The 12069-nt window shown below is 35.2% G+C and overlaps 2 protein-coding genes across 2 annotated transcripts; one reads left to right on the top strand and one right to left on the bottom strand.

The window, feature by feature from the left end:
* The first annotated feature begins 3555 nt into the window (after positions 1 to 3555).
* Positions 3556 to 6855, top strand: LOC125210740 (glucan endo-1,3-beta-glucosidase 2-like). Its single transcript, XM_048110320.1, has 4 exons — positions 3556 to 3935; positions 5033 to 6286; positions 6390 to 6417; positions 6510 to 6855. Exons 1-4 carry the CDS (start codon positions 3866 to 3868, stop codon positions 6652 to 6654), a joined length of 1497 nt encoding a protein of 498 aa, XP_047966277.1. The 5' UTR covers positions 3556 to 3865; the 3' UTR covers positions 6655 to 6855.
* A 2239-nt stretch (positions 6856 to 9094) lies between these two features.
* LOC125211703 (HMG-Y-related protein A-like) lies at positions 9095 to 10244 on the bottom strand. The gene is made up of 2 exons (XM_048111609.1): positions 10031 to 10244; positions 9095 to 9681 (listed from the first exon to the last, which is right to left on the bottom strand). The coding sequence occupies exons 1-2, from the start codon at positions 10079 to 10081 to the stop codon at positions 9259 to 9261; spliced, it is 474 nt and encodes a 157-aa protein (XP_047967566.1). The 5' UTR covers positions 10082 to 10244; the 3' UTR covers positions 9095 to 9258.
* Positions 10245 to 12069: the final 1825 nt, after the last annotated feature.

Genomic DNA, 12069 nt, shown 5'->3' with positions numbered 1-12069 from the left:
ATGTAATAAATTATTGGAATGAAGTATGTGTAGAAGCATTTGAAGTCATACTGGAATGAAGTAAAAATCTTATCCAATGAAGTAATAACGTTTCTGAATGAAGTAATAAACTCACTTGAATAAATTGCATTTTTAAATGTTAATCAAGCAAAAACCCACGTCAATGAATTTGAATGAAGCATATGTTGAATCATTTCAAAACCTACTGGAAGCAAGTAAAAACATGTTGTAGTTTCAAGGTATTACGTACAGAATGAAGTAATAAACCTATACAATGAAGTAAAATGGGCTTGTAATGAAGCCGAAAAAATTTTCACAGCAGCACATCTCATCAAAAAAACTAGATCTAATGGCCAAGATTTGGTCTCTAGTTCGGTTTTTAAAATTGGTTCGACATTGATCACAACTCTATATATATGCATTATCCACAAATCCACTCTTAAAGACCGAACCATCGAACCATACCAAATTAGGGTTTTTAGATCTAATTTTTTATGGATGAGATACGCAAATTTATAAATTATTTTCGCCTTCATCACGAGCCTATTTTAATTCATCCGAAGGTAAAGTCATACTAACATGTTACGAAGATTTAACTTCATTCCAGAATATGTTACTTCATTCCAGAAGGTTTTTACTTCATTCCAATAGGATTATTACTTCATTCCAGTACGTAAATGCGGTTTCGTCGTCGCGTGCCATTCTTCTCTCTACAATATCTATCACCACCTCAACAGCGCTGATATGGTTTAATAAACACATAGAATAATGTAATAAAGTATTGGAATGAAGTATGTGTAGAACATTTGAAATCCTACTGGAATGAAGTAAAAATCTTATCTAATGAAGTAATAATGTTTCTGAATGAAGTAATAAACCCACTTGAATAAATTGCATTTTAAAATGTTAATCAAGTAAAAACTCAAGTCAATGAATTTGAATGAAGCATATGGTGAATCATTTCAAAACCTACTGGAAGCAAGTAAAAACATGTTGTAGTTTCAAGGTATTACGTACGGAATGAAGTAATATACCTATACAATGAAGTAAAATGGGCTTGTAATGAAGCAGAAAAAATTTACACAGCAGCACATCTCATCAAAAACACTAGATCTAATGGCCCAGATTTAGTCTCTAGTTCGGTCTTTAAAATTGGTTCGACATTGATCACAACTCTATATATATATATATATGAAACCCTAATAAGAACACTATTTATTTTATTATGTTGAAGTTATATTAAATTTTGGTATATATATATATATGAAACCCTAATAAGAACACTATTTATTTTATTATGTTGAAGTTATATTAAATTTTGTGTTATTTTGCAGTTTTGAAATTATATTTTTCAATATACAGGTATTCGATACGATAACGATATTTCGATATATCATATCGATCTTACGATGTATCGAAATATCGATATGATAATGATATTGATATTATCCATATCGAAAGTTCGATATATCGAAATTCGATATATCGAACTTTCGATACGATAACGATATGAAATTCTTTCATATCGATATTTTCAATACGAAACACGATACAACATTTTCGGTACGATATATCGTATCGACCCACCCCTAGTTACGTCCGATAGGATTGGGTGTGACAACCTATGTGCATTGTAAATTCGATGCAGAAATAATTTTGGGTATACAATCCAAACAAAGAAAGTTAGAAAACCTTCTATTAAACCTACATATCATTTTATTTGATAGTAAAAGAATATTTATATGCTCTAAACTTTTTGAACTTATCTCTCTTATTTCTTTATAATCAATAAATATATTTATATGCTCTAAACTTCCATGGGCTTGCATTCTTTTCTCTGCATTACTTCATTAAAATCCACTGTAATTTATTAAACCCGATGATATCTTAATCTAGTTGTTACCTATAAATGGAGCTAGTGGAGTGTGGAAAAAAAAGGTATGTTTTTATAAGTGGAAAAAAGTAAATGTATCGTTTAATTGTGAACACTCCAAAATGGTAAAATATGAACATGGGATTTTTTACTGTTGATAGAGGTGATTAAGGATCGTTTGCCCACCAAGCTTTTTCATAAACTCTAACCGAATTGGGTTGGGCCAAATGATGAAACCCGATCAGGCCAGAAACTCCATATTGCAAATTTTTCATCTTGGGCCTGGCCCATTATGCTATTGATAGTTTTTGGCGACCATGGTCGATCTAAAATTCAATCGTTTTTTAAACTCTTCGACCCAACCTAGCCCAAAATCAAATCGGCAAGGCTTAATTTCCCCATACTGCTTTGTGACAAAGCATTATTTATCATCATTTGTTTTAAGTCCCTCGGGAGTCGAGACTACTAATTCTTGTATTCCAAACTCCACTTGTTAGTAAGAAATCATTACAGAAACTCAATCAAAATATAATCATTATAAATTTAAATTAACCTTTCTCATATTATTCTATTATACCCTTTTATGTATAAATCACCTGCATTCAACTGAACATGTTATTATTACATTGAGAAATACTCGGTACTACTTAAGGCCATCCACAATGCGATGGACGATGCATCGTTCGTCGCATCGTCCGTCCGCCAATGTGGCATCACTGACGATGCGACGGACGATGCACACGCATTTTCTTTTTTCTTTTTGATTTTTTTCAAAAAAATTTTTCTTATTTAAACACCATAATTCTCTACCATTTCAAACACCCCAATTTCACATCTCCTCAATTATTCTCTCTCATCTCTCTCACTATAAAAATGTATCCCGACGGTGACGATTTGAGTGCATCGGATGCTCTTAATCAATCATTCTTCTAAATAAACTAGTCATGTGCCTTCTTTTCGACCTGTAAAAAGAGTGACATGAAACAATTTTGTGTTGCACGTGTAGTGCTAAATGTAAAATGTGAATTAGTAAAATCTATTGATTGAATTTTTAATAACAGAATCTATTTTCCTTGAAAATAATTACGAAATGGAGTACCAAGAAAAGGTTGAAACTTATTTGACCGTTGGAAACAGCTGTATTCTCCGACATCATCTGATGTGGCGTCATATGGCCCTTCCAACAAACCTCCCATTTTCACCAATCCAATTCTTTTATTTATTTATCCTTCGTATCCTTTTTAGGTTTTACAACTTTTTATTCTCTATTACGTGGCTTTTAAAGCTGATTTTATGTATAGTTACATTTATTTAAACCTCTATTTTACTTTTCAAATACATTAGAAGTTTCTAATGTGTAAAAAACACTTACCAATTCATGAACAAACTTATATTAACTGCATAAGAAATTATGGCATGTAATGTACCACCTCCATTATTCAATAAATCAAATTTAAATCTTATGTAATTGTTCAGTTAAATCAAGATTTTTGCTTTCCAAAATGTATGAGATAATAGAAGGTGATCGAAATTATCAAATGAGATTGTAATCGAGGCATTCTTGTTGAAAGTAGTGCAAAATTTGATAAATTTTCTTCCATGAGGGAATCCTAAAAACTGCAATGCAAATAAATGAAAACAAAAACAAGCACGCTAATCCATCAGCTTAACGGCTACCAACAAAGTAAAATGTTTTTGCTCGAGGCACATACTATGGGACTGTGAAAAGGCCCACCTTCAGTAAAAACCAAATAAAAGGAGAGAGAGGAGAGATATGAAGGCACAAATCAGAACAGGACAGAACAAAGATGATATTTCAGCCGTCGGATCAATTATGACCTGAACTTTTAGTGATTGATGCTCAAGCTCAACAAATTTTCTCTACTTATTAAATACCATTTCACACACACTGCTTCTACTCTTCCTCGCACTTGCTTCTCTCTCTCTCTCTTCTTTTTAGCCCTCACATTTTGTTGAGGTTAGGTTCTGGAGATGGCGAAGAGAATGGCATTGGTGCTTTTACTTATGGTTTTGACACTGTCAGCTGTTTCTGCTGATGAAGGTAACAAAATTAAATGATAAAAATTCAATCTTGCTACCTAATTTGCTTTCGAAGCTCCTTTTTTGTCAAATTAATCTTATTTTAATGCTGTGTGTGTTCTTCTGTTTGCTTCTTTATTAATTTAAGTTGTTGTAAGTTTCACTTTGGTGGGTTGTGATTGTTTGTATATCTGGACTTCTTTACCCGAGTGTTTCAGTTGAACTAAAGAACTGATTTTTATTTGCATTTTTTATATTTTTGAAATGGGATCTGTCTTTTAGTTTTCATTTGTTTAGTTTCTTGATATTTGGCTCAACTCCAGCTACAGTTAACTAGGATTGAAGAGCAGTGTAGGAATGCAGGTTTTTATGGTATGGTCAAGTTCAAACTTTTAATGAGTGAAATGTAAGACCAAAGGTGTTCAACAAAATAGTATCTTTCACCTTTTTCTTTATTGTTTTGTCTGTTGCAATTTAGCCGGTCGGCGTTAATGTTTAAAGAATAACAATGGCTGTAAGAGGGCCTACACTCCCATACTTCTAGGCCATTTATTTTTGTCTGGTTCTTGCTAGCAGGGATTCACTTCAAGTTGTATGAATAAGTGCCAACATGGCCCAGTGTCATTGTTATGGCCTACTGCTATTTATTTTAGTGCTTATATTTGGTATAATAGATAAATTGATGGATACATCGATGTGGTTTCAAGATATGAAAGCTTCCTTGTAAAGTTGGCCGAGGCTGACTCTTCTAAGCTTCTTAAAACATTACTATGTGATGTTTGGTAGGTTATTGGATGTCCCAAAATGGCATGTTTTAGAGGCCTGATTTGATGTTTGAAGATCTCACTAAGTTGCCGTGTTTGTAGATTACAAGATGAGTTTTTGAATCCAAGTAATAATATAAGAAAATTCAATGTTGGTGGGACCTTCAGCAGTCAGATATATCACTATTTTTCATACATAGAAAGACTTGATTTTTCTCTACATCAATATCTTTTATAAGTTGAGTAATACTTGGGCTTGAGATATAGTGTCATTGTTAGTGATTACAAGTTTGTAACCTAATATTCAACTGGGAGTGCTAAAATAACTCGGAGTGATTCGGTTTGTCTCTTGTAGAAGCGTTCATCGGTGTGAACATTGGAACGGAGCTCTCAGATATGCCTCATCCAACTCAGGTGGTTGCACTTCTCAAAGCCCAGCAACTCCGTAATGTCAGGCTGTACGATGCAGACCGTGGCATGCTTCTTGCACTTGCCAATACAGGGATCAGAGTTGCCATCACCGTGCCCAACGATCAACTTCTAGGCATCGGTCAATCCAACTCAACTGCTGCTAATTGGGTTGCGCAGAATGTGGTGGCGCATTACCCCGCCACCAATATCACCACAATCTGTGTTGGCTCTGAGGTTCTGACTGCCATGCCTAATGCGGCACCTGTCTTGATCACTGCTCTCAAATATATTCAGTCGGCGCTTGTGGCCTCCAATCTTGCCAGGCAAATCAAAGTGTCGACGCCTCTTTCTTCCACCATGATCCTAGACTCTTTCCCACCGTCTAAGGCCTTCTTTAACCAGACGTGGAATCCGGTGTTGGTTCCTATGCTCAAGTTCTTGCAATCCACAGGCTCATATTTCATGCTCAATGTGTATCCTTACTTTGATTACATACAGTCTAATGGCGTCATTCCATTAGACTATGCGCTCTTCAAGCCTCTCCCGGCTAACAAAGAAGCCGTGGACTCAAACACACTCCTCCACTACACTAATGTTTTTGATGCCATGGTTGATGCTGCATATTTCGCAATGGCTGACCTTAACGTCACTAACGTTCCTGTTCTGGTCACCGAGTCTGGATGGCCATCAAAAGGTGATTCCAACGAGCCAGATGCCAATGCGGAGAATGCCAACACTTACAACAGCAACTTAATAAGGCATGTGCTGAAGAAAACAGGAACTCCCAAGCATCCCAGCATTGCTGTTAGCACTTACATTTATGAGCTCTACAACGAAGACATGAAAGAGGGACCTCTCTCGGAGAAAAATTGGGGCTTGTTCGATTCAGATGGAAAGCCAATATACATTTTGCGGTTGACTGACTCAGGATCCGTACTGACAAACGACACCACAAACCAGACCTACTGTTCTGCAAAGCCAGGTGTGGACTCGAAAATGCTGCAGGCTGCGTTGGACTGGGCTTGTGGGCCCGGGAAGGTGGACTGTGCACCGTTGTTGCAGGGGCAAGCGTGCTACGAACCAGACAACGTTGCTGCGCATGCAACATACGCGTTTGACACTTATTACCATCAGATGGGGAGGGCTCCCGGAAGCTGTGATTTCAATGGAGTGGCAACTATCACCACTACCAATCCAAGTAAACATCAACACCCTCTCCAAATTGAACTTACTGTTTTCATTTCAAAATTGGTTGTAAATCTAATATTGCTATATATATGTTTCTTATGAAATCGTTGCAGGTCACGGTTCATGCATATTCCCCGGAAGGTATGTCCATTATTTGCACTACATAACATGTGGTCAAGAATTTTAATATTTTGGAGCATAAAACATGAACAATGTGTTTTGTGTTGGTGCAGTGACAGGAATGGTTCGCTTTTAAATGGCACAATTCCAGCTATGGACACGAAAAGTGCAAGCTCTCCGGCCATGTTCGAATACATGAATGCTTTTTCCATAGCGAATGCTCTGGTTGGAGCGCTGTGGATTGCAGTTGTATCGTAGTCTGCTGCTTCGTTGGCTGAGTTGTGGATCGCCCTCGAACAACAACACATGCGAGGTTTCTTGATGGATGAATTAGGAAGATCAGGTTACCTGTTAGATGCATGTGAATTTTTTGGAGAAGTAGCATTGTACAGGATACCAATTTATGGTTGTATTCTTGCAAGTAGACGAGGGGATTCAATTAATTAATGTGTTCGATTATCTAAAGCTCTTCATATCATACTAAAAGTAAATTAGAGGAACTTTAGTAATTAAAAACATACTATGTATTTCATCTTGTACTACTAATTAAGAGCAATTTCAAATTGAAATGATGATAGCCTAACAAGTAAGAAGTCTCGCAGACTCTTCTTGGTAGAAAGGGTAAAATGTTAATTATTTTTTTTGCCTTTTTAATTTTACATTCTTTCCTTGAAGTACATTACTTTTTAAGAAGGTATAATTACTTGTTTGAAAAGATAAATGAGAAATATACCTTCTCTATTTACCTTTCTCCCTTGGAGATGCTCTCATTCAAAATTAAATGTACTTCAAACTGTGCATAATACTCTCTCCGTCCCAAGATAAGTGAATCACATTCCTTTTTGAGACGTCCTAAGATAAGTGACTCATTCCTTTTTTGGCATTCTCTCTTTTACTTTTTCTCTCTACTTTATTAACTCTCTTACTTTATTCACTTTCCACTTTACTAACAAAACCCAATTTATCTTAAATTTCGTGCCGAAAAGTTTTAGGTCACTTATCTTGGGATGGAGGGAGTAATAGCTTAAAAAAATTTAGTAACAACAACCACTATTATTTTCGAGTTGTGAAACTCACGCAGAGCATCTCCAACCATTACACTAAACTCAAACTCATTTTAGTGTAAATGTCACACTAAATAATGATTTTGCTCCAACCATTTACACTAAAATCAAACTCAAAAGAATATTCCTCTCCCACTAACTTTTTCTACCTTTCAATCATACATATATATTTTATCTAAATTATACACTACCCATGACACTTTGTCAATATTTTAAATTAAATTAAATAAGTATAATATAAGTTTTATTATTAGATTAAGTTTTTATTAGTTTTTGTAATTTTAATTATTCTTCTTCTATTTTTAATTTTATGTATTTGGCTTAGGTTTCTTTATTTTGGAATTTCCATATTACATATTGTTAATTACTAATGTTTAACTATATTTTGTTATATTTGATAGCATATTAAGTTTGAATAGTATTAATATACATATAGTATTTAATTAACTAATAAAATAAATCATTCCGTAGATTTATATATACTATTTATACGTACCATAAGTTATAATCAATCTAATAAAAATTTGATTCTGTATTGAAATAAAATAACGGTTCTTTATTAGTAAAATAATAGATTCTTTTTTTCAATTACGTTGAATAATACTACTCCATAATATTAATATGGGCCAGCCCACTATTTAATAACTAATCCATTATTAAAAAAATTAGATTAGGTTATTATTTCACCACCAGTCTTCTTCCCCACGCCGACGCCGCGCCTGTAGGTTTTTCAATCTCTGTATTATAATTTCTCTTCCCTCTCTTCTTCTATTTTGATAAATATGAACTGATTTGGACTTGAATGCAATAACTCAAACTATGAAAAGTCTTTTTAGTATACTTTTAGTGCAAACCTAAAGATAGGTATTTTTTCTTCAAAAACCAATAATATGATTGGTTTTGCAGTACCGTTGGAGATATTTTTCTACTGCATTTTTGGTTTTGCAGTACTGTTGGAGACGGTCTCATACTCTCAGTCTACAAACTTATTCACATTCAACAATTTTTTGGAGGCGTAATGATGGGTTAAAATTTAAAAACTGTCCTTTATAATCTTGAGATGTGAAGTTAAGTTACTCATAAAATGTTTTATATGATGGGCCAACTTTGGGCAGTTGGGCTACATATGATGCTTCTTCCTATTGTGTAGCATTGTCCCTTCAAGGACATCTAATTAAATTGTAACGACAGTATTACACAATGATTACATATTTACAGGAACAAATTAAGAACTGGTCTTCCTATTGTGTGGAGTCGGGCTGTATGTCCATATCAAAAATGTGGAGTTTACTATTCAAATTTGAACATTTATTTGATAGGAGTACATAATTACTACTACTATCAAGATATTCTTGAAAGAATAAGCAACATTAGATTAAACTAACATACTTACCCTCTGTATAGTATTCTCCCTCAGTCCCTTGCCTTTCAAAACAAATGTTTCTTCATTGACAAATGATTTTATCGAATGTAATTAGAGAGATTAAAATATAAAAAATGATATAATTTTCATTGTTAGAACTTTGAATGGCAGATGGAATATAATTGAAAGTGACAAAGTAAAAAACCAGTAGAAAAAATGGAAGATACAACAAACAATATCTGCAATGAAAATGCATGCAATGCAACAGTAGTTGACCAGCAAATAGCATTTGATTAGCCAATTTAGTTACCAAATTTACATCCAAAAGCTATCCAAATGAACACTAAATCCCAAACATAGCTGATCATTAATTTCATACAAACATCAACAAACATAACAAGCACCTAAAACATTCCAAAACAGTCACAACAAACTTCATGCCTCCACACCATTCTGCAATGGCTGCACCTTCCTCGGCCTCCCCCTCGGCCTCCCACTAGGCGGAGCAGCCGCAGCCGCGGTCTTGGCCTTCTTAGGGGCAGGCGGCGCGTTGGGGTCCTTCTTCGGGCGGCCACGGGGGCGTGGGGGGGCCACATTAGCCCCAGCAGGCGGAGGGCCCTCCTTGGCCTTCGGGGGCCGGCCCCGGCCCCGCTTCACAGGCCCATCAGAGGTCGGAAGGAGGTAATTGTCCTTCACAAAGAGAAGCTCATTGCTGTCTTTCATGGCGGTGAGGTGATGGTTGAGCAAATCAGCATGTGGTGCGCCCAATTCACCATACTTTTCCTCAATGTATTCAGAAATTGCTGCCTTGTTTGCGCCATCTGCTTCTTTCACTGCAGCTATTGCTTCCATAATCATCTGCTCGCAACAAATTAATCAATAATTAACCGGAAAAGGGAAATTTCCTTGAAACATTACTAAATTGATTTTGATTCTGTGTTTAGCATCTTCAAAATTACGAAAGATTGAAGCTTTGTTGCATATATTTGTGATTAAGCCTACCAAAGACTGAAAAATATGCAAAATTTCCAGAAAAAAAAAAAAAGTATTCATAATATAAATTGTCTGGATTATTCGCATAATTTCACAAACAATGTTAAAAATAAGGGTTTACTTACACACAAAAATGGATCTTTTGAGCAAAATTCATGAACATACAGCAGCAAACGTTGATTTAAAACATAACATGCAAAAAAAAAAAATCTACCTGCGGGTATGGGGGAAGAAAGGAGGGTTTGCTGAGCACTTCAGTAGCCATTGAAGCTGGGAGAGAGAAACACTGTGAAAGAAAACGACAATAAGAAAAAAAGGCAGAGAGAAACCCGAGAATTCAGAAACTTGAGCTGAGGAGGTCAGCTTAGTGAAAAGAAATAAAAAAGGATTTAATTTTAGAGAGAGAAAGGTAGATAGACTACAGGAATAGATGGGAATCATGAAACAATGGCAGTTGTATTAAATTCGAAAAATAATGAAATCGGACGGTTGAGGTGCGTATGATCTAACGGGTGGAAACAGGAGGAGATGCTAACTTGTGCGGATTAATGACGTGGCTTGGACTTCGGTTGCTGTTTATTTTGGATCGGACTTGAGAGAACAAATAAACTAAATTGATTTCACCAAACTGCAAACTTTACTAGGGGTACCAGACATAATTTCAAATTTACCACCTATTTTTGGTTGTGTATTCTTTTGATATTTCAGGTGATAAAATATATTCCCATTCATCTATAAAAATAGTTTTATTTTATTAAAATATAATTTCATTTCTAAAATAATTTTATTTCTCTCCTGTACTTCCTCTCTCTTGTACTTCCTCTTGCCTTATAAATATTGATGAAACATGTGATTTTCGACGCACGTGATTTATGCAGCATTATTTTATGAATTAATAATGAGAGAGTAAAGTGTAAATTAAAAAAAAATTAAGATAATATTGTTTTCATTTTATAAAACATTTCATTTTTAATGAGACATAAAAAAAATGTTATATTTCTAATGAGATAGTGGAGTACTTTACTTACTTTTACGTCTTATAATTTATTTTATATTTCAAATTTATTATGAAAATGAATATTTTTGGCATCGCAATAATCCACTCGCTATAAGCGTAGTTTAAGTTAAAAAGAAGATTTAATAAAATGATGTAAGGGTACAAAATAAAATATATAAATAAAATAATAAAATAAAAGAAAATAAATGTATTATATTTTAAAAAAAATAAACAATAACTCAATTTAGGTGGGACATCCAAAAGAGAGATGTAAATCATTCAAGCAATCCACACTAATGCCCTAGAAACTCATCGTGTAAATTCACTCATCCTTATTTTCCCACTATCACGTCAATATTTTATCTTTCAAACTCAATAGTGCAATAATATCCTAAATCTTACCCTTAAAATCTGCCTATTCTCATTTTCACCACTATTTTTATTTTATTTTTAATTTTTGAAATGTTAACAAATAAAACAAAATTGTAAAATATAACATTAATTAAAAACAATACCTAAACATACTTAACTTTTTTTTAAAAAAAGTTGCTAAAAAAAAGCATACGAAATAAAAAAACTAGTAGACAAAATAAATGAAAATTGAATCTCAATTGTCTAGTAAGGTTGTTGATGAATTGTTGTAGGACTTTTCTAAAGGTTTGAGGAGGCGAGGGGCACCCCGTGTGTCCGTGACCCCCAGTTTCAACCCGTACGAACCCCGGGCCCGATCTTCTCCGTTATCTCAAACCCCATAAAAACCCCGGCCTTACCGAGGCTTTGGCAACCGAGGGGCGAGCAGCGAACCCCTTTGTCTCCTACCTAAAACGACACGTCTCCGCGCGATTCGCACCAGCACCCGGGGTTGTGTTTTCTCCAAATGCTTAGGAGATCAACACGAGCCCCCCGCCGCACAATTAACTCCCAACCGACATGGAGTGATCCCTGGCCGACCCGGGCGACTGTGGGGTGCCCATAAAACCCGAATGGCGAGTACCCGGGTTTTTAAAAAGAAATTAATGAAGTTCTCCCCATGGTCACACATCACTCAAGAACAACGGATCCCGATCCGAAACTAGAGTCTTTGGGAAACCATGATGTTTTACCACGTTGTCAATAAATGCTCTTGCCACCCTTGGGGCAAAAAAGGGCCAAAAAGCCACGAAGTGAGCATATTTCGATAGGCGGTCCACCACCACCATAATCGTAGTAAATACCTTAGACAATGGCAAACTTGTAACGAAGTCCATTGAAACATC

Source organism: Salvia hispanica, chromosome 3, assembly GCF_023119035.1.
Source record: "Salvia hispanica cultivar TCC Black 2014 chromosome 3, UniMelb_Shisp_WGS_1.0, whole genome shotgun sequence".
Lineage (NCBI taxonomy): Eukaryota > Viridiplantae > Streptophyta > Magnoliopsida > Lamiales > Lamiaceae > Salvia > Salvia hispanica.
This window is presented reverse-complemented; position numbering and strand designations above follow the sequence as displayed.

Coding starts and splice junctions, on each gene's coding strand:
- LOC125211703 (XM_048111609.1), bottom strand. CDS start 10,081: ATGGCTACTGAAGTGCTCAGCAAACCCTCCTTTCTTCCCCCATACCCG. Junction 9,682..10,030: donor TTCTTCCCCCATACCCGCAG/GTAGATTTTTTT, acceptor TGTTGCGAGCAG/ATGATTATGGAAGCAATAGC.
- LOC125210740 (XM_048110320.1), top strand. CDS start 3,866: ATGGCGAAGAGAATGGCATTGGTGCTTTTACTTATGGTTTTGACACTG. Junction 3,936..5,032: donor AGCTGTTTCTGCTGATGAAG/GTAACAAAATTA, acceptor TGTCTCTTGTAG/AAGCGTTCATCGGTGTGAAC. Junction 6,418..6,509: donor TCATGCATATTCCCCGGAAG/GTATGTCCATTA, acceptor GTGTTGGTGCAG/TGACAGGAATGGTTCGCTTT.